At 41.6% G+C, this 23,715-nt stretch overlaps 1 protein-coding gene across 3 annotated transcripts in view; it reads left to right on the top strand.

The window, feature by feature from the left end:
• PACRG (parkin coregulated) overlaps positions 1-23,715 on the top strand; it is a 776,241-nt gene that overhangs the window by 406,631 nt on the left and 345,895 nt on the right. For all 3 annotated transcript variants that reach the window (XM_077292802.1, XM_077292804.1, XM_077292805.1), the window contains one exon: positions 18,540-18,711. In XM_077292802.1, the coding sequence (XP_077148917.1) occupies positions 18,540-18,711 (172 nt within the window). The remainder of the gene's footprint in view (positions 1-18,539; positions 18,712-23,715) is intronic.

Below are 23,715 nucleotides of genomic sequence, written 5' to 3' on the forward strand. Positions count from 1 at the left end.
GATAGATAGATAGATAGATTAGATAGAGTATATCTCTGATCCAGTGTTGTATCAGTGGCCAAACGTGCAGCTTGTCAGCTCCAATGTAAAATTTCCAACTGGGCCTTATGTGGGTATAGTAACATTGGTCTTTTTATATGGTCCAAAATGACTTAGGGGCTCCTATTGGCTCAAGGACGCAGATTAAATTCTAAATGAAACATAACATTTCAGAGCCCACCTGCTATCACCGTCTTTGGCTCTGTAACATCTATCTAAAAGGACAAAATATACACATCATTAATTAATGAAAGGGACATTCTACAAGATGCAGCATTTTTTGTGCGGTGGAGGGACTTCCATAATTCTTTTCTGTAGCTCAATGTAAGCTGATTAGTCAAATTTTCAGATCACAGAATTAAAGTGGAGTTCTCATTTGTGAGATTTATTGCATATCAATAGGATACACAATTATATGTGCCAGCTCCAGGACCCACGTCGTTCCTTGTTGGAAATGTGGAATATAGGACAACACTTTAAGGCCAGGTGCAGATGAACATACAGGTATATTCTCTCATTTGAGAGAATTGGGTCAGTTATGCAAATCACACTCTGACCAGAGTTTGTTGAGAGTGGGGTTTGCATAACTGACCCAATTCTCTCAGATGAGAAGATGGAGAATAAAATGTCTCCATCTTCTTCATTGTGGCAGTCCATGGAAATCAGACTCCATTCCGATGTCATCTGAGTGTAGTCTGATGTTTTCCACAGACTTATTGAGTATGAGGGCCAAATACGATCAGAAAATTGGATCAAACTCGATTTTTTCCTGTGACAGACTTTATCTGAGAAAAAAATTGGACATAGAATACCTTGGAGATGAGTGTCATCTGACAAAATGACAGATAGCACTCATCTGATTATGACGGCCGTCTGCCCGAGCCCTTAGACTAGGATCACACGGCAATGTAAAAAATGTGTGTCATCCAGAAAATTGGGACGATTTCTTTCTTGCTTGTAATCCGTGTTTAGTCCATGTACAATCCATTCTTTTACAGCAGCTATTAATAATTTACAAGACCATTTACAGTTTCGTGCGCTACAGAACTGTAATGTATCAGATGGTATGTTGTGGCTCCATACGGCATCCAATTTCTTCTCACATCCATAGACTCGAATTGGGGCATCTCTTCCGATTTTTGAAGAAAAATTGTGCGTGCTGTCGTTTTTTTCACATGCAGATTCAGTCAGTGAAACAAATTGCCCAACTGCTCTGCCCCATTGAATAACATTGGTCCCAGTGCGGTCCATTTTTTTAACAGATAGCACTCGGACTGAAAATATGGCCGTGCACACTAGTTCTCGCAGCATAAATCCATTATGGCTCCTTTGGGAAGATGCTCTTCCACTTAAAATGCTTTGTTGGTGCCATATGTCAGAGAAATTGGCCTTCAGAAGCATAGCAGAATCTGACAAATCCAAAACCTCAGTATGCCTTAATATTAGGAACGAAAAAATATGTGTGTAGTATTGACAACCAGGATCTCACAAATTGTATTAATACTTTACAAAATGATGGTGTTAGTGCAAGGACTTGGTTTAGAAATTCCATTATCTGAATGGAAATGTCTGCCAGTAATGTGTTTTCATTTGTTCTAGAAAAAGTGAGAAAAAAGTGTTAGAAAATATTTATTTAGCTGCTATCTTTCACGTATGTAGGAGGTTAGCAGCCACGTTATTAAAGCTACTTGAAAAAATGTCTTAACACTTAATTGACTAATTAATGCTTTGCATAGGTCTGCGCTAGTCTTATACGATACATACAGAATATAACACTGCATTGCTCTATTACATGGGACACAGATCTATGGGGCATTAGCAGAAAGGTGATAACAGGGATTTGCTGCATGTAACCTTCATAGATACAATTTACAAGTACAGTATATAAAGAGATTCATGTAAGTTCGGGTTGTTTTGCATTTGGCCGCAAGGTTTATTAAAGTTTTACGCTGCATTTAGAATATACCTCAGATAAATGATGTAGCTAATAAAACATTCCCTTCTTAATTTTGCTGTGGTGATATAAGGGTGTAAAACTTTTATAAGTATTTTTGCCGTTGGGTCAACTCTTTCCGTTTGATAAATGTCTCCATTATCTTTCATCAGGAAAACAATAGTGCAAACCCCTAATAATATGTCACTAGGATGACACTAATAAATGGAACTGGCAAGTATGGGATCCCTCCAGTAATTTTGATGCATTACATATAATTTATGTCTATTTAAGTATGCTGGGCTCATCTGATGGAGTACATCATTACTGACATGTTATGACATTCACAGATTAGAATATTTAGAGGCCACAAAATAAATAGAAAATATATAGAAAATAATAATGTAAGGTGGAATGGCGCTTGGCATGAGAGTAGTTGAGCTACATTATAAAGACAGTTTACAGGTATAAGTCAGTTATTGAACTTTTATTTTTTATTTATGCATCCGACCTTCTCAATAGAAGTTAGCCCTATTTTTTTATTAATACATCTACTTTTGATTTTTTTCTTTGAATGAATCTACCCAACTTCTTTAAACCTTAGCTTTCAGTTGTTATGGCAGAACAAAACTCAATGCAGCCACTAATTTCCAGAAAATGCAGGGAATTAAGTGTTACATGCCAACCATTTAATGACTAGGTAACCGTTAGAGTTGTGCGGATCGATTCGTAGAACTCCGGTCCACCCACCATGCCAGGAGTCTCTGGCCGCCAAATGGGAGACTCCTGAATCTGAAACCTTCCAGGATCTCTGCCACGGCTTTTGATTCCAGAAGGTAAGGGATTTGCAAGCCTCACGTTCAGCGGCCAGAGACTACTGACCTGTCCGATGGCGGAGTCTGGCAAATTGATCTTCCCAACTCCAGTTACTATATAGTATGATACATATTTGTGCTGGGTCTTTATTATTAATTCATACTTATTTCATTATGCTTGCTTATATAACAATTCTACAGCATTTTACATACAGTATATCACAAAAGTGACTACACCCCTCACATTTATGGAAATATATCTTTTCATGGGACAACTCTGAAGATATGACACTTTGATGCAATGTAAAGTAATCAGTGTACAGCTTGTACAACAGTATAAATTTGGTGTACCTCTAAATAACTCAACACACAGTCTTAATTTTGTCTAAACTGCTGGCAACAGAAGTGAGTACACCCCTAAGTGTAAATGGCCAAAGTGTGCCAAATTGCCATTTTCCCTCCTTGGTTTCATGTGACTCATTAGTGTTTCAAGGTCTCAGGTTTGAATGGGGAACAGGTGTGTTAAATTTATTGTCATTGCTCTCACATTCTCTCATACTGATCACTGATCGTTCAACATGGCACCTTATGGCAAAGAACTCTCTGAGGATCTGAAAAAAGAATTGTTACTCTACATAAAGCTGGCATAGGCTATAAGAAGATTGGCAACACCCTGAAACTGAGCTGCGGCACAGTACCCAAGACCGTACAGCAGTTTAGCAAGACATGTTCCACTCAGAACAGGCCTGAGTGCATGTACTCAGCGTCATATACAGTGGTTGTCTTATCAAAATAGACATGTGTGCTGCCAGCATTGCTGCAGAGGTTAAAGGAGTGGGCAGTCAACCTGTCAGTTATCCGACCATACACAGCACACTGCACTAAATTGGTCTGCATGGCTTTATCCCCAGAAGGAAGCCTCTTCTAAAGATGATGCACAAGAAAGCTTGCAAACTGTTTGCTGAAGACAATCTGAGTAAAGGTACCTTCACACGAAACGACTTTGTAACAATATCGCTAGCGATCCGTGACGTTGCAGCGTCCTCGCTAGCGATATCGTTTCGTTTGACACGCAGCAGCGATCAGGATCCTGCTGTGATGTTGCTGGTCGCTGAATAAAGTCCAGAACTTTATTTGGTCGTCCGATCGCCGTGTATCGTTGTGTTTGAAAGCAAAAGCAACGATACCAGCGATATTTTACACTGGTAACCAGGGTAAACATCGGGTTGCTAAGCGCAGGGCCGCGCTTAGTAACCCGATGTTTACCCTGGTTACCAGCGTAAAAGTAAAAAAAACAAACAGTACATGCTCACCTGCGCGTCCCCCAGCGTCTGCTTCCTGACACTTACTGAGCGCCGGCCCTAAAGTGAAAGTGAAAGCACAGCGATGACGTCACCGCTGTGCTGTTAGGGCCGGAGCTCAGTCAGTGTCAGGAAGCAGACGCTGGGGGACGCGCAGGTGAGTATGTACTGTTTGTTTTTTTTACTTTTACGCTGGTAACCAGGGTAAACATCGGGTTACTAAGCGCGGCCCTGCGCTTAGCAACCCGATGTTTACCCTGGTTACCCGGGGACCTCGGCATCGTTGGTCGCTGGAGAGCGGTCTGTGTGACAGCGACGCTGCAGCGATCGGCATCGTTGTCGCTATCGCTGCAGCGTCGCTTCGTGTGAAGGTACCTTAATGCTTACTGGAACCATGTCCTGTAGTCTGATAAGACCAAGATAAACTTATTTAGTTCTGTTGGTGTCAACGTGTGTGGCAGTAACCAGGTGAGGTGTACAAATACAAGTGTGTCTTGCTTACAATCAAGCATGGTGATGGGAGTGTCATGGTTTGAGGCTGCATGAATGCTGCTGGCTGTGGGGAGCTACAGGTCATTAAGAATCCATGAATGCCAATATGTACTGTGACATACTAAAGCAGAGCAGTATCCCCTCCCTTTGGAACCTGGGCTGGAGGACAGTATTCCAACAAAATAATGTCCCCAAATACACCTCAAAAATGAACACTGTCTTACTAAAGAAACTGAAGGTAAAGGTGCTGGACTGGCCAAACATGTGTCCAGATCTATATCCTATTGAGCATCCGTGGTCCATCCTCAAACGGAAGGTGGAGGGGCACAAGGTCTCTAACATCCACCAACTCTGTGATGTCATCAGTTTGGAGTAAAAAAGGATTCAAGTGGCAACTTGCGAAGCTCTAGTGACCTCCATGCCCAAGAGAGTTAAGTCAGTGCTTAAAAATATTGGTGGCCACACAAAACATTGACACTTTGGGAACAATTTGGCCATTTTCACTTAGGAGTGTACTTACCTTTGTTGCCATCTGTTTAGACATTAATGACTGTGTGTTGAGTTATTTAGAGGGCACACCAAATTTACAGTATTATACAACTGTACACTGTACACTGACCATTAGAGTTGGCGGAATGCACCAAATAAAATATAATAATTAGGTGCGTTCGCAACCTGGGGTCCTACGTGCAGAATTGGAAACTGCTGCTAAGCAATGGTGGACACTATATGGTGGTAGAACACCAAATACACGCGGGTTAAACATCACCCGGTGTCGATAGTGGCAAACTCTGTTACTCCACAGAGTCGAAGCTAACAAAATACTATAACGCTGTTCCCGGTTAGCTGTCACAGGGCACAGCAGATGTAGCGCGAGTGAAGTCACAAGACTCAGCCCCTAGGAAAAGGGCGTTAGAGTCAGACTGGACCCACTCTGTGCACGGCGACACACTGGCGATGCTACTATTCGGCGCAGCTTCTACAGATTAGGTGCAAGTGCGGTCTCTACACTCAGCCCCTAGAACGCAGGGAATAGAGTCTGACTGGACCCACCTTTTGAATGGCGTTGCACTGGCGATGCCTCAACTTGGCGCTGTCTCTAACTCCAATCACCCTATACACATGCACAACCAGAGGTTAGGGGATCATTAGGAGCTTTCACCAGAGTCATGCACACATTTCACATGTTTGGACTATACTAGCACACGGCCGTGAGATCCTTTTATAGATGCCAGTCTGAACTCGCAAGAGGACCTGGGCATGTGACCTCCAACCACCAATGAGTGGTCGTATCATGGGCATGCTCAGAAGGGAAAAAGCTGGGCTTATTCCCAGGAACGTCTGCTCGCCGCTGTCTAATGCTGGTTGCTATAGCTGTACATGTAGAGGCAGCAGCAGCCAGATGCACAGCTCAAGTCTGAGCGAGATGCTGGGACCGATGTCTCTGCTGAGCAGGATCCTCTGTGGCTGAGCTTAAATGGGAGACCACAGAAAACAAGGCTTGGGATTCCTCCTCTTTAGTGGGAGAATCCCAACCCCTAACACTGGTTACTTTACATTGTATCCAAGTGTCATATTTTTAGTGTTGTTGCATGAAAATATATAATAAAATATTTCCATAAATGTGAGGGGTGTACTCACTTCTGTGATAAATTGTATATTGTCATCACTGACCCAAATGGGGGCTCTCAATCTAATTACCCTATTATTATGTCTTTGAAGTGTGGGAGGGAACTGAAGTACCCAGAGTAAGCCTATGAAAACATGGGGAGAACAAACAAACTAACCAGATGTGGTCCATGGTGGGATTCAAACCAAGGACCCCAGTGCTGCTGAAGAGTTGTGCTATAGCTACTTACCTACCCACAGGGCCGCCATCAGGGCATTACAGCCGTGACTGGCGTATGGGGCCCGGTGGGCAGAGGGGCCCGCATCGGGCCCCGTCTCATCTGCCCATCGGGCCCCTACCGGCAGCCGCAGGCTGAACCGGGCCCTTAGCTGCGGCCGGCGCTGCAGCGCTATTGAAGTGCGGGCCCGAGCCCGCACGTCAATAGTTAACAGCTGCCAGCCAATCTGAGGCTGGCAGCTGATGTCAGCCGCAGCATGCATGTCGCCGGCGTCTGACTTCATTGTCAGTCGCCGGCGAGTGCACGCTGCAGCTGCGTGCAGAGAGCAGGAGCGCGGGACGGGAGGTAAGTAGAACTTTTTTTTGTTTTTTTAATTGAGAGCGGCGATCCGGGGGGGGGGGGGGGGGCAGGGCAGAGCGCTGGACACAGGAGGGGGCAGAGCGCTGGACACAGGAGGGGGCAGAACGCTGGACACAGGGGGAGCAGAGCGCTGGACAAAGGAGGGGGCAGAGCGCTGGACACAGGAGGGGGCAGAACGCTTGACACAGGGGGGGCAGAGCGCTGGACACAGGAGGGGGCAGAACGCTGGACACAGGAGGGGGCAGAACGCTGGACACAGGGGGGGCAGTACGCTGGACACAGGGGGGCAGAGCGCTGGACACAGGAGGGGGCAGAACGCTGGACACAGGGGGGGCAGAGCGCTGGACACAGGGGGGGCAGAGCGCTGGACACAGGAGGGGGCAGAACGCTGGACACAGGAGGGGGCAGAATGCTGGACACAGGGGGGGCAGAGCGCTGGACACAGGAGGGGGCAGAACGCTGGACACAGGAGGGGGCAGAACGCTGGACACAGGAGGGGGCAGAACGCTGGACACAGGAGGGGGCAGAACGCTGGACACAGGAGGGGGCAGAACGCTGGACACAGGGGGGGCAGAGCGCTGGACACAGGAGGGGGCAGAACGCTGGACACAGGGGGGGCAGAGCGCTGGACACAGGAGGGGGCAGAACGCTGGACACAGAAGGGGGCAGAACGCTGGACACGGGGGGCAGAACGCTGGACACAGGGGGGGGCAGAGCGCTGGACACAGGAGGGGGCAGAGCGCTGGACACAGGAGGGGGCAGAACGCTGGACACGGGGGGCAGAGCGCTGGACACAGGAGGGGGCAGAACGCTGGACACAGGAGGGGGCAGAACGCTGGACACGGGCAGAACGCTGGACACGGGCAGAACGCTGGACACAGGGGCAGAAAGCTGGACACAGGGGCAGAAAGCTGCACACGGGGGGCAGAAAGCTGGACACAGGGGGGCAGAAAGCTGGGCACAGGGGGGCAGAAAGCTGGGCACAGGGGGGCAGAAAGCTGGGCACAGGGGGGCAGAAAGCTGGGCACAGGGGCATAAAGCTGGGCACAGGGGCAGAAAGCTGGACACAGGGGCAGAAAGCTGGACACAGGGGAAGAAAGCTGGACACAGGGGGGCAGAAAAGAGAAACAGGGCATGATTGGAGACACGGGGCAGGATGACAGACACTGGGGCATGACTGGAGACACTGGGGCATGACTGGAGACACTGGGGCATGACTGGAGACACTGGGGCAGGAATGGAAACAGATGGGGCAGAATTGAGAAATGGGGGCGTGATTGGAGACGGGGCAGAATGGTGATACGGGCATGATTGGAGACACTGGAGGCAGGATTGGAGACAGATGGGGCAGGATCATGGGGCAGGATGGATACGATGGAGACAGATGGGGCAGGATGGGGAGATCATATGGGGCAGGATGGATACTCATTAGGGCAGGATGGGAGAACATATGGCTGACCCCAGTAATGAGACACACGGGGCCAGGATGGCGAATATTATTACCATAGGGGCTAATTAAGGGATATTATTACTGCAGTGATGTATTTACTTTATTTTTTGAGTACACTGTTTTAAATGGAGGGGCGGTCCTATTACTGTGTAGATTGACACTATGTCGCATTCTTCATGTGGTGTAATGTAGAAGTTGGGAAAATTAAGTAATGTGTTCAGCAAGTGGAACTCGAGATAACTGTTATTTCCTGCAGAAACGAGTCCTGGCTGCATGAAGTGATGGTGGTCTGTGCGGGATGAAAGATGAAGGACTTCACCTAGAGACGTCACTGGTAAGTCAGTGTGTTACCTATACATTGACACTATACACTGTATACTATATACAGAGGTCCTGTGTATAATATCACCAGTGATCACTGGATTACCTATAGACTATATACAGAGCTCCTGTGTATAATGTCACTGGTGATCACTGTATTACCTGTACACAGACACTGCATACTAAGTACAGATCTCCTGTGTATAATGGCACTTATGGTGATAGTATTGTGTTTTTTTTATTATTGATCAGTATTGTAGTATTCAGTCACTATGTGTTGGTAATATGTGGTCTGGTCATGATGTTGTGGTATTTGTTCCTTGTATTTGATATTATTCGATCACTGTGGTGGTAATATGTGGTCTGGTCATGATGTTGTGGTATTTGTTCCTTGTATTTGATATTATTTGATCACTGTGGTGGTAATATGTCATCTGGTCATGGTGTGGCGGTATTTGTGCCTTGTAGATAGTATTATAGGTCACTGTGGTGATAATATGGTGTCTGGTCATGGTGTTGTGGTATTTGTTCCTTGTATGTGGTATTATAGGTCATTTTAAAAATTGAAAAATAAAAATATACCTAAATTGTACTGCATATTTTAACAAATATTTAATAGGTTACAGTAGAGTAGGGCCCGGCCAAAAGTGTCTACCTTGTCATTTTGGTGGCTTAAAAAAATCTATTGGCCAAAACAAAAGCTGCCGGCTACATGTGTGATCTGGTGATGGGAACTGTCAATGTGTGATAGGTGAGAAGTGGAGATTTTCCAAGAGAGAGCGGTGGGACTGTGGACAGTTTGAGGGGTGGAGTGTGGAGGCGGGGCTGGGGTGGAGCCTGGGCGGAGTCTCAAGGGGGCCCCGGAAATTTTGCCAGTATGGGGCCCCGAAATTTCTAGTGGCAGCCCTGCCTACCCACTTTGCTGCTCACTCTGTTTTTTTCTGCAGAGGGGAAGCCAATCATATACCCCAATATGGAACTGCTTTATTTATTAAATTTTTTTAGCCCATCATTCACCAGCTGATAACAGTATCAAATGTAATATTTAGTTTTATTTAAATAAAAATAGTACAGATTGCACAGCTGTAACTTCTGGTAAGAAACCGGGTTTTGAAGGTTTTTTAATGTACTTTTTACCTTTTCCTTGGACAACATGCAGTATGCTCTTCATAGAAAACCTTGTGCTACAACAATGCTGCACTGCTAATAAAAAGTTGTAGCTTTTTGGTATTACTAGCTACACTAAATGTGAATATATTCACTTTGCCAATCACTGAAGCTAAATACATTGTGCTTGCATCTCTTAAACTATAGATAGTATCTATGGAGTGGAAGAATATCTAACATTACTTTCCCTCACTGACTGTCTTTTGTTTCTCCATACAACAACATACATGAATGCGTGATTGACACTTTTTATACAGCACAAGTGATTTCTGATGGATTCTACATAGAAGAAACCATTTGACTGGTGGCGAGATAAGAGTCTGTTATTTACCTTGTACAGACAGTTCCTGAGTGCATTCCACATTTATCAGCCTTGTCTGCTGGACACTTTAATTAGTATGGATCTGGCATGTGCTGCTGCTTCCTATCACTATTCTCTATTTAGCCACCCATTATATTAGGGATGTTTCTATTTTAATATTCCCTCAATCAGCAAAGCAAACAAACACCCTATTCTTACAAAAAAAATTACAACTCTAAATTGTTGTTATTTGTTAAGGATTTTCAATTCTTTATGATAGCTATAGAATTAAAAAGTCTCTAGACACTAGAATATTTTTTGTGCCCATCTTTGAAAGGAGAATTGAAATCCCTTCGTAAGGAAAAATTAGTTGTGATGAGGAAAAGTGCCATAACATTCTCATTGATGAGAGCCCAACTTCTGTAACTATAACTCATGTGAAGAAGTTCCTGATGAGTTTTTCCTTTTTTTAGCAATGTCCACCACACTGCAAAACCCCACACAAATGATTAGAGCTTTCTTGTTTTCTGTAGTTCATCGGGGGCATCGCTGTGCAGGGAATTATTGGAAAGTAAGTTCGTCATTCTTGTGCTCTCCCATGCACATTAGATGCTTTCGGCCAAAAGATGCTTCTGCCAATTGTTCGGACAGACATCTCTCCCATACACAGGAGCCTCACTGGGCGGAGCGCACCTGTGTTCCGTATGAGAAAGCCACCAAAGGATATGTTGGCCAATGTCTGGGAGAATAATGCAATTGTTCGACATCTCTCCCCACCATCAGTCAACTGGCGCCCCCATATACATTAGACCATAGGCTGAATCTATCCATAGGCTAAAGTGTGTGGGTGACAGTGGTTCTTGGATCCCGGAGTGACTTTGAGCATTTATTATGCATCACCATATTCCATAGTACTCCAAAAACATACTGGGGATCACAATCTAACTTCATATCGTTATGCGTTTGGAGTGTTGGAAGAAACCCACACAAGCTTAACATGATATTTTGACTTCCCATTTGAGTATAATCACAGGTGACATTACAATACAGCTAAATTAGTTTTTTATAGGTTGTTGTCATTGCATTAGAATAAAAATCCCAAATGTGTATTTATTTGCTTTAAGTGTTAGACTATTGTTCTACCAATGACTATTATGGGCAACCAACATATCTTGTTACAGATCATATATTTCCTCACCACAAACTTCCATTATTTTCTCCCTCTAAGATTTCCTAATTAGTTTTAAAAAAAATCTACTCAGAACCAGTATAAACTATGACCATTGTATCTATCCACCACTTAACAAAACAGGCCTGCTAGCAAAATATAAAATGCAATGCTCTGCTGAATAGATTTCTTTTCAAAAGAGTGTTTAATTAACTGAAGCCATCAAATGATATAGCTAACAGCCTACAATGCAAGCGGTTGTTGAGTAAAAGCCTTTCTCGGAACACTCAACATCTATTTAAAGGTGTAAAACCATTATATTACGCTGTAATACTTGTGTGCTTGAAGACAATAAATATAGGTCAGCATGTAAAACTAAATATTGTGAAATATACAAGATGTAAAATCACATTTTGTAAGTCAATTTAGCAATTTCCAAATACCATTTTTATTTTATATTTATAAATAAAATTGAGCAAACCACAATATATAATACAAGTTACATACAAAGCTAATCTGACCCAACTGTCAGGTTCAACCGGTTGAAATATCCCATTATTTTGATCCAAGGAAAATATAACAAGCCCTCAAGATGCAGTTGCCATTTTGCCTTTATCATGGTTTTTTAAATATCAACATTTTCATATACAATATGTCAAGTAATTTTAGTTAGATTGTTATATTTATAAGTACACAATTGTGATATTAGTCTACAAAAGCGGTCTACTAGTAATTCTAACTAGACTGATATATTGTGATATAAGTCTGCACTGTTTAAAGTCTACATCTATTGTGTATAGGGGCCTTCTGTCTTCCTAAAACTGCTGGCAGTCTACATTTTTAGGGACCTTTATTCTTCCTACACCAGCTGGTGGTCCACATCTAATATGTATAATGTATAGGGTCCATTAGTCTTCCTACACCAGCTGGTAGTCTACATCTATTGTGTATAGGGTTCTTTTGTCTTAATACACCAGCTGCAGTCTATATTTAATGTGTATAGGGGCCGTTTGTCTTTCTGCAACAGCTGGCAGTCTACATCTAATGTTTATAGGGGCCTTTATTCTTCCTACACCAGCTAATGGTCTACATCTAATATGTATAGTGTCCTTAAGTCTTCCTACACCAGCTGGTAGTCTACATTTATTGTGTATAGGGTCCTTTTGTTTTAATACACCAGTTGGCAGTCTATATCTAATATGAATTGAGGTCTTCAGTCTTCCTACACCAGTTGGCAGTCTATATATATTGTGTATAGGGTTCTTTAGTCTTCTTACACCAGCTTGCATTCTACATCTAATGTGTATACAATCCTTTAGTTTTCCTATGCCAGCTGGCAGTCTACATGTAATATTTATAGAAGCCTCTTGTCTTCCTACAACAGCTGGCAGTCTGCATCTAATGTATATAGGGTCCTTTATTCTTCCTACAATACCTGGTAGTCTAGGGTCCTTTAGTTTTCCTACATCAGCTCGTAGTCTACGTCTATTGTGTATAGGGGCCTTTAGTCTTCCTTCATCAGCTGACAGCCTACATCCATTGTGTATAGGGGCCTTTAGTATTGCTACATCAGCTGACAATCTATATCCATTGTGTATAGGGGCCTTTAGTCTTCCTACATCAGCTGACAGTCTACATCCATTGTGTATAGGGGCCTTTAGTCTTCCTACATCAGCTGACAATCTACATCCATTGTGTATAGGGGCCTTTAGTCTTCCTACATCAGCTGACAGCCTACATCCATTGTGTATAGGGGCCTATAGTCTTGCTACATCAGCTGACAATCTATATCCATTGTGTATAGGGGCGTTTAGTCTTCCTACATCAGCTGACAATCTACATCCATTGTGTATAGGGGCCTTTAGTCTTGCTACATCAGCTGACAATCTACATCCATTGTGTATAGGGGCCTTTAGTCTTCCTACATCAGCTGACAATCTATATCCATTGTGTATAGGGGCCTTTAGTCTTGCTGCATCAGCTGACAGCCTACATCCATTGTGTATAGGGGCCTTTAGTCTTCCTACATCAGCTGACAATCTATATCCATTGTGTATAGGGGCCTTTAGTCTTCCTACATCAGCTCGTAGTCTACGTCTATTGTGTATAGGGGCCTTTAGTCTTCCTTCATCAGCTGACAGCCTACATTTAAAATGTATAGGGGTGTTTAGTCTTCCTACATCAGCTGGCAGTCTACATCCATTGTGTATTGGGGCCTTTAGTCTTCCTACATCAGCTGACAATCTACATCTATTGTGTATAGGGGCCTTTAGTCTTCCTACATCAGCTGACAATCTACATCCATTGTGTATAGGGGCCTTTAGTCTTCCTACATCAGCTGACAATCTACTGTACATCTAATGCACAGCTCTGGCCAAAATTAAGAGACCTCTGCAAAATGTTCAGTTTGTAGGTATATTTTTGAGTAAAATGTAAATTTGTCATTTATTCTATAAACTACTGACAACATGTGTTCGATTTCCAAGCAATAAATGTTGTATTTTTTTTCTGAAATGGACAAAATTACAAACAAAAAACAGTGCTTTTAGACCTCAAATAATGCAAGGAAAACACATTCATAATCATTTAGAAACAACAATACTAATGTTTTAACTCAGGAAGAATTTAGAAATCAATATTTTTTAGAATAACCATGATTTTTAGTCATAGCTTTCATGCGTCTTGGTCTTTTCACACTGCTTCTGGTGCAAAAATGTAAGCAGTTCTTCTTTGTTTGATGGCTTGTGACTATCCATCATCCTCTTGATTACATTCCAGAGATTTTTAATGGGGTTCAGGTCTGGAGATTGGGCTGTCCATGACAGGGTTTTGATGTGGTGGTCTCTCAATTTTTGCTAGAGCTGTATATAGGGTAATTTAGTCTTCTTACACCAGCTTGCATTCTACATCTAATGTGTATAGGATCCTTTATTCTTCCTACACAAGCTGGTAGTCTACATCTAATGTGTATAGGGGCCTTTAGTCTTCCTACACCCACTGGCAGACTACATCTATTTTGTATAGGAGCCCTTTGTTAATACACCAGCTGGCAGTCTACATTTAGGCTGTGTGCCCATGTTGCGAAAAAAAACGCATCGCGGTAAAAAACGCAGCATGTTCATAAATTTTGCAAAGTGTTCGCATTTTTCCTGCTATTTAATGCATTGGGAAGCTCCAGAAAAAAACGTGTCAAAAATGCACAAAAAACAGGCAAAAAGCGAGTGCGGATTTCTTGCAGAAAATGTCCCTTTTTGCTGAGGAAATTTCAGCAGAAAATCCTGAACGTGTGCACATAGCCTCAATGTGTACAGGAATCTTTAGTCTTCTGACACCAGCTGGCAGTCTACATCTAATATGTATAGGGTCCTTTTGTCTTCGTACACCAGTGCGCAGTCTTTACAAGGAGAAACAATTGAATTAGATATTGAGCAACTCAAGAAAAAGAGATTATCAGCTGGGCTAAATAAATGACATTGCTTATGTATGGTAATGTCTAATTATGAGTGAAATGTATTCTGCCTCTCCACATACAGTAGCTAAACATCTGAAATTGTACATGTGGGAATGCCAAACACATTAGAAAAACATAGCATAGGCTTAATTTATATTGAAAGGACAGAAATGTATTACCCTTTACTATGGATTATGCTCTCATCTATCCCTTCCTCCCTCCAGCACTAAAGTAGTTAATTAAACAAGCTGCTTATATAACCTTGAAAGGTCATGTTATAGGAATACTTATTACAGAAATTGAAATAGCTTAGAAGAAAGGCCTTGAAACAGTGCCAAATGATCAATTTCTTAATTGAAAAAGTCCTCTATAAAGTGAGTAATACGGACTAAAATGAATAGGAGTTTAGAGGGTGAAGCCACACTTAGCATCTTATATTGAATTTGCAGTAAATGAGTTGCTCTGTGACAGTCCTTTTAAATAAATAGTGAGCGTTTTCCTTATGTCCTTTAGAGAATATTTCTCACTTGTTTTCTCTGCAGTGGCTTTATATACACATGCAAAATAGGTAACTAGCATAAATGCACAACTAGCTATTGGCAGACATAGGTAGCAGTTATTTTGAAGATTTCCATATGACATCATCTTGTGTCCATCGCCCATTTAGCTGGCAGTGTTATTTTTTTCAACACCCACCATGTCCTCTTAGTAATATAATGCTGAGTCACTTCTCACGGACAAGTCATGAGATGGGATAGTCAAGGAGCCCAAGGCCAGAAGCCAGGAGGGTACGTCATAAACAGAAGGAAGAGACATAGACGTTGTCAGGTAACGCTTCGAGGTCAGAATAGCTGGAAATAACAGATCAGAGAAGAAGGGGTTAGACAGATGGATGGTCAGAACGAGGTCCAAAGTCAGGCAACAAAAGATAAAAGCACAAAACGCTAAGCACAGAGTGACCAACCACACAGACGCTGAATGTGCGTTTGGCAGAGGTTTGGGAGTAAAAGTCCAATTAAGTAGCCTGGCAGTCACCTGTGATAATGAACACCTGGAAACAGCCTGCTCCTCTCAGTCTCAGATTGGGCGGTTGAGCAGTCAGTCAACACACCGACAGCATCAGCACACCCCTGTACCAGATTGGACAGCCGTGATATCACTAACTACATCTCAGACACACTGATTGGTGGAACCATGATAGTCTTCAGTTCATTTATTCTGCGCTGTAATCACTGATGATCATGGCAAATGTATCTCAACAATTTGGAACATCAACTTGCTCTTGTTGCTTTTTTGAGTGAAGAATAAGAGTTTTCTATCCTTGTGGACTCATCAATAATATAATGGCTTTTCTATCACCTGTCAAGGAGCTGAGTATTTTATGGAGCAGCAGTTGAAGGCATGTGTGTGGCACTACTTTAGCTGCATAGACCAGATACATATCCTACTTAAGGAGTATGGAGATTAGCAGTGTGGGGAAGAAAGAGACTATCTTTCAAGAACCAACTATTGGGTGTAGATACCAATCAGTCAAAGTCCAACTTTCTAATGAGCTTCATAAAATAAAGAGGTATATTAGCCATGCCAGACACCATCAACCTGTTCTTGATTTGTAAGGTAGCTACCTCCAATAGATGGTACTTGCAAGTTTTTTCTGTCTTCTAAAAAAAAGCTCATTTGAATACGTTTTCCCACGCCGTCTTGCCAATGAGTCTTGTCCTCTTAAGGAAAGCTAGTCACCCCCTCCAACCAAATAAATAAAATAAAAGTGACATTTTTCTCAAAGAAACCAGTTTGTACATTGCAAACTGTACAGCTGTGGAGCACTTTTAGGGTTGGGCTGGCCAGATGCGCATTGAGCAATGTACAATAGATCTCTCCGTCATCACTGGTTGCAATGTTTACACAGGACGATTCAACCCCAAGAACGATGATCTTTTTCGCTGCTCAAAGAGTCATTTCACCCAATTTTTCTCTTTCATCTGGTGATTGGCAGCCTGTTTACATTTCAAGATAATCATGCAAGAAGCGTTATTAAGGACACTTCTTCACGATTTTCTTTCAGTGTAATGCAGTGTAAGTCTGGCAATTGTTATTGCATAAAATACCATGACTGACATGAAGGAAACCTTTATGTCTCTTACTACCACACAAAGGACTATGATATGGTGAAGCGATACCGATAATAGCGTGAGTAAACAAGTAACAATACCTTTGTAACACATGTGAATGGCTCTAATTCCATTTATCACATTTCACCCTTTGAATGGAAATAAAGAAAAGGCATTGAAGCAGAGCTATGATTTCATGTATGACATGTGGGCCTGAGTGCCATACGGGTGAATTTCATCTCTGCTGAGAAATGAGTTTAACCAACCAGTCGTCAGAATGCAGCAATTTACCAGAAGTACATTTTAGATATTTTTTGGCAGACGACTGTAGAAATGAACATTTTTTTTTCGGATCATAAAACAGGTTGTGCAGCCTGTACAGTAAACTATTAACATATGGCTAATTAAAACAAACATTATTCATTATTCCAGTTTGTGGTGTCCTACAAATTATCTGCTAGTGGCAAATTGTGCAATGCGGGAACTAGCTAGAGCTACATCTTACAGCCACAACTAGAAGATAAGCAGGTTAAATAACATTTTAGGATTTTATTTAATCGTTTTAGCGAGAATATTCAGCAAAATCAGACTCGGTTAAAATCTACACTTACAGATTTTTTTTCTATAATAAGAATCAAAATGTGTCAACCAAAAATATGCACATCAGCTGTCATACATGGCCTTAGTATTGGATGCCATTAATTGTTGTCGCACTTTGGAAATCTGGGTCGCTCGTAGCACAATGGATAGTAAGTGTGTGCAATATACGTTTGTACTATTCAGACCTCACGTGTATAGCTGACATTACCATTTACTTACACTTTGTGTATGGACACTGCATTCATTAATGGGCAACACGAATATCAACTCAGCTCCACAAATTTGGGGGTGTATGAAAATACCCAAATTTGCAACATTTTTGAGCAAAAATTTTGTGACATCTCAAGTGTTTTAACCTAGTTTTCAGGTGTAAACATTTTGGTGAATCGGCTTAGTTATAATAATATAATAACCTTTATTAATATAGCGCAAACCAATTCTGCATCAATTTACTATTCAGATACAAACATGTACAAATAAAATAAATAATGTCATAGTTATAAACTATATGATTCAGACAAGAACAGTAAAGACCCTGTTCACAAGAGCTTCCAATCAATGCTAGGCTTATATAGCGCCAACATATTCCGTAGTGCTTTACAAGCATCAATATCACTGTTCCCATTGGGGCTCATAATCTAAATCCTTTGCAGTGTGGGAGGAATCAGGAGTACCCGAAAGAAACCCACACAAACATAGTGGGAATTGAAACAAGGACCCTTTCAATTATTGTGGAAATTAATGGCACTATATTACCAAGCAAAATTAATAAACAAATAAATAAGGAACAAATATTGGTTTGTACATTGATATTATAAAATATGTAATAAAGATAAAGTTCACTTTAAGAAAAAATAAGATAATAAAAACATACAAAAAACTAATAGGGAATATTCAAATATACTTACTAATAGTAAACATGTATACATTTACATGTTTATTTCAGTAGAAATCCACAGGAGATCTTACATTGACTGCCATAGTAGTAGCAATCATATCCCCATATTGTGAAAGCCCCTAGGCTATCTACAGCTCGTAGCCAGTCAATTACCTTCATTTTGAATATCTGCCTCCTCAATGTGCCTTTAATATTGCCGACGCACCTCATTCAAAAATCTCTTGTTTCCTCCATTGGTTCTATTAAATGTTAATTATACCTTCTTTTTTTCTTACCTTGTTTTAGGTGGAGATTGAGAAATTGGATTATCATCACTACTTGCCTCTATTCTTTGATGGTCTTTGTGAAATGGCGCATCCCTATGAGTTTTTTGCACGTCAAGGAGTCCATGACATGCTAGAGCATGGCGGACCAAAGATTCTTCCTGTCATTCCGCAGCTCATTATACCCATAAAAAGTAAGTCAGGCAAAATGAAAATTTATGTCATTTTCTTATTTTATACGGTATTTGAAATATAGCATTCTGCTATGACTAAGCCTCCAACTTTAATAGACACTGGAGAGTTACAGAATCTCAAGATAAATGCCCTTTTCTGCTTTACTGGCAAAAGCCTGTACCATTTTTGCTGAATAGCCAAATCCGTTTCTTTATTTTTTATGAAATATTCCTTTTTTTTGGCTAACGCCGTATTTTGAAGCCCTCCGTGTGACGCCATTGTTGGCACTATATGTAGTGGATATCGCTTCAGACCTTCAGTTTTGAACATTGCCTCCGCAGAACCATCTTTTATAAACTCCTTGACTATGAAATAATCCTATGTTACATCTAATGTTTTTAAATGCCGGCACAATTATTAACAACTTCTCATTTTATTGCAATTGGTAATGTACGGTAATGTATTTCCCCAGGTCTCCATTAAGTCATAAAACTGGGAGTAATATGAGGGTTTCTAAATGATCAGAAATGGAGTCAAGCACTTCTTACTAAAGGATTTATTAAAAAACATAAAACTTCAATTTAAAACAGGAAAACAAAATTAGGTTCTATAAAAAGGTGCTGATCTTACATAAACTGCACCTGGTATGGAAGCACCTGCACTTGCATGACTTACACAATATATACACTCGGCACTCAATATAGCAGATGCAGCATGTAGCAACAGTTTGCAACAGTGACACTCATTAGGCTTGTGTAAGTAATGGTCGGAACATGTTTCTCGCCTTTGGAGCATTAAATTGTGTTCAGTTCAGTTGAACTTAGATGAAAGAATGGATTTGGGGTCTAATCATAGCATAGCTCGGGCAAGCCTAGACTGTATACACTGACGGGCAAAAGGATAACAATGTTTTCAACTTTTGACTTGAGACTACCATCTGTATAACCAATCATATGCTAAATAATTGCAAGTCCAATTTATGTATGAGATAGCCAAGAGCATTGTCTATAAAATGATGGAAGTCTCACCTTCGAAGCAGAAGTGGATGGTGAGATATGGAGCCTGAAAGTCAAGAGTTCAAAACATTGTTACCCTTTTGCTCATCAGTGTATATGGCATCTTGGAGTCGAATCTGTTTCTAACGTATGCTGGGCTAGCAAAAACCTGCTGACAGAGACCCAGATTCCAGCAATGTATCACTTACTGAGCTGTATGCTGTCATTTCGATTAAATCACAGTTTTATCTGCTGCAGATTTACCAGTTCTCTGAATTTTGAGCTCTTTACAACCCGCCCACACCACTGATTGGAAGCTTTTTACCCATGTACACAGAAATCTGCCAATCAGTAGTGGGGGCGGGGTTATGCAGAACTCATGAATTCTCTTGATTACCTGGCAGCAGATTTACTAGTCCTATAATTATATTCTTCTGATAAAACAGTGATTTAATTAAAACTACACTACGCAGCCCCGTAAGTGACACATTACTGGAATCAGGATCTCTGTCTCCACGTTATGCTGCCCTTAGATTTAGTGTCAGAAATCTGGTGATGGATTTCCTTTAACCATAATTCCTCACGTAGAGGAATAGATAAATCGGATAATCTTTATTTTCATCATTATTACGTGTTTAGGTTCTCTCTTCTGAGTTTTAGAATAGAAATAATCACGTATAGTATGTAAAAGTCATAGTCAGAGCACTTTTAAAGGGATTCTAACTTAGAAATGCTATTATATCAATGCATGGCAAATGTTTCTAAGAAGAATTGTTATCTTTTCAGAACTCAGTCATTAGGAGACAGACAAGACAAGCTTTATCTGTTCCTTAACAGGTCGACTTCCTGGTGTCACAATGTCCGAAATAAGTAACTGTGATTTCTTTCTCCTTTTTTTGATTGAATACACTAATAACAGAGCCAATGTGAAGGAAGAATAGCCTGCCTTCTTGGGGGCTAGTGAGGTGTCAGCACAAACTGTGGGAACAAATAACAGTCACACAAGGCAGCGTTTTATAACATCAGGAGCGCAATCCATCTTTTAGTACATTCACGGCTTTGACTAATAAAGGCCTTTTTACAATTCTCAGCAGAGTCCGGCTTAATTCCCTACGGTGCCTCAGGGGCCTGAAATACATTGCTTTGTTGCAATAAAAAAGGGGAAAAAAATGAAAGCGTAAAAAGTATAATCAGTGTTTTTATAACTGGCCCACATGAGTAAGGGTTAAGGGCTCTGTACCAACAAGTGACCTTTAACCCTGACTTAAAATCATCACGATTTCCGTAAGCCCTTTGGCAATTGAAAGAAAACTGTTAGCGAGCAAGAAATAGTAAAGATATAGTAAATGTTATTGCAGAGGAACCTATTCTGACTTCTCATAGTTATAGTTATGAAGATCCACAGTATATTAAATGCATTAAATACAGTATGGATCACAATGAGTACCTGAATCCAGAAAAGCTCTCTATTCTGTATGTATGATATGTACTTATATGACGGGGTGAATAACAAAGGATGATATGTCCTCTTTTTCTGGAAGATGTTGTTCTAGCGATCTTTAAAAAGTACCTATCTCCAGTATGTGACTACCTATCTTATTTAGGAAAATACTAGGCTGCCTCATACTCAGCACTTTTCTATATATTTGCAATTTAAAATAAGAAACAAATGTCTTCCTAAATTGCCTGTAAAAGACCCAACTTTTTAGCAAAAGTCGAATGCGAACTTGTAAGTTGTGGGAACGCAGCATGCTGTTCTGCTTCTCACAACCTTCCGTGGTTACATTTGCAGTCTCACTGTGAGATTACCGCAGGTTATATCAAGATCTCGCTGTTGTCACTCAATAAATGCTGTTTATACTTTAAAACAAGAGTTTCCTACCGGTGGCTGCCTATTCTTTTCTTAAATAAAATATGCAGTCACATGCTGGTGATAGGTACTCTTTAAGAAGCAATTAAAAGGTGAATTAGGATGGTAGAATTTAATGACTACAAGCAGGAATCTTGAAAATGTAAAATAATTAAAGGGGTTTTTTTAGGCAATCAAGCATCTTCTACAGGGAGAGTATCATGTTGAATTATCTGTAAACTATTAAGATTTTGCTCCTCCTGCCGGTTTGAGCCGTCGTCATGTCAATGCTCATATGGGATTTGCATGCTTGTGGTCAACGTTCCATCCAGTGTCTCTTCCTGCTCCTCTGAATGCTCCAATGATCTATTTAAAAAAGCAGGAAGAGAAGTTAGTCAGCATGTGGCTGCCAGTAAAGATGTAGAGCTTCTTAACATAACACAGAGTCCAAGAGGTAAAGTTTGTCTAGTCTCCAAGTCGGAGTAAGGAGACTTAAAGGCCATGGAATGCTCACTTGGGAATTTAAATATAGAAATAGCCTCTTTAGAGAGAAAGAGAACTGGACCTTTTGTGTCACCTATTGGAACTATAAAGGAAACAAAAATCACAGTTTTGGGCTGTGTCATCGGAAATGAAGATCCTTGATTCAATAATATAAAGAATAGGTTATTATTCCATAACGCATTTCCATGCCGGACTGGCACCTTTCTGAAGTGTAAGAACCAACTGAACCTGTCGGTTTTTATACGTGAGAAAGACTCCAGTCTGGCTTGCAAATACTTTGTGGAATAGAAACCTTTCTTTTATATTATTAGATCAAATATCTTCATTTTGGTTAGTGCAGCCCAAAACCATGAATTGCCTTTTCCCTAATGCATCCTGGTGGAGTTCATCCTCAGCAGCAGCCGCTATAGAGTTTTCATAGGAGTTGTGCATTCACAACTTGCTTAGGTGAGCAGATACCTGGACCTAATATATATATTTTTATAATGTTAGTGTAATAGAGTGCAGAGTTGAGTATGTCACCACGGAACAGACAGACCAACTGTTGAGGGGAATGTATTAACTGGAGTAAGATTCTCCTCGCAGGGAGTAAACAAGGGGTTAATAGAGATAAAGCAAACAGTAAACAGTTAAGCAGAATCGAAACGGTTAACGAATGTTCTTGTAGCTTATCAGTCCAGGGCGGTCCTGACTGGTGGGTCCTTATTCCAACGTGGGTACAGCCACCAGCAGCACTTGAAGATCCTGAAGTCTCTCCTCTGTCTCCTGGGAACTGGAGACTCCGGGGTTAAATCTTTGCAGTCTTTTCTCCCAGTGAAGCTGGAAGCAGAAAGTAACACAGCCACTCTGCTGCAGGAGTCTGTATATTAGGCTGGCAGTCACTGCAGCAGCAATGCTACAACACTGAGTAGTTTAAGTTGTCACACTCAGGAGTCCTGGCTTGTCAGTGCGGTCACCGGGGCTGCGCGCTCAGGTCAGTGTAAGGGGATACGTCTTCTCTCATTACGGAGGCTTCCAAGTCCACACTCTCACATCCAGCCTTCACTATGGCTGGTATCTCAGCCTCAGTGCCCTCACGGGGAGCACTCTCTTTCGGAGAGTGCAGCGCTGCAGCCTGCTGTCTCTCTGGCGTGCTGTCCCCTCCGTCCCACGCACTCTGTCCCCCGCTCTTTTCTGACCACACCCCTCGCTCTTCCTCTCTGCCCCCAGCAGTCACATGGTCCCTTCTGTCCAGGGCAGAGAGTCCTCCCCTGAAGAACCCAGCTGTCTGACTAAGTGGTTCCAGGTAAGGAGCAGGGAAAGCAACCTCCTTACATTAGCACCCTATTGACTGGTGTATTATGTTTCCCTTCAGTGTTTATCTACCTATTGGAAGTAACAATCCTAGGTTAATATTGACCCTCAAAGGGCCTAGTCACATGACTTAGGATAAAAAGCCAAACTAAATGCTTAATTTGAAGATGTGTGTTTTGGGGTCAGAGCAAGACAAGACAACTGACCTGGCTGGGTGAGAGGCCTCTCATCAAATAGTTCTCCTTCTTTGAACAGATGAGGAGCATATACCCTGAAACACTTGTCTGAGAATGGAGTTTCTGGTTTGGCTTCTTATTATAAGTCATGTACAAGACTCTCTAAAGGGTCGATATTGACTTTTAGGATTTTTTTCTTCCAATAGG

The sequence above is a fragment of the Ranitomeya variabilis genome, chromosome 2 (genome assembly GCF_051348905.1).
Source record: "Ranitomeya variabilis isolate aRanVar5 chromosome 2, aRanVar5.hap1, whole genome shotgun sequence".
Lineage (NCBI taxonomy): Eukaryota > Metazoa > Chordata > Amphibia > Anura > Dendrobatidae > Ranitomeya > Ranitomeya variabilis.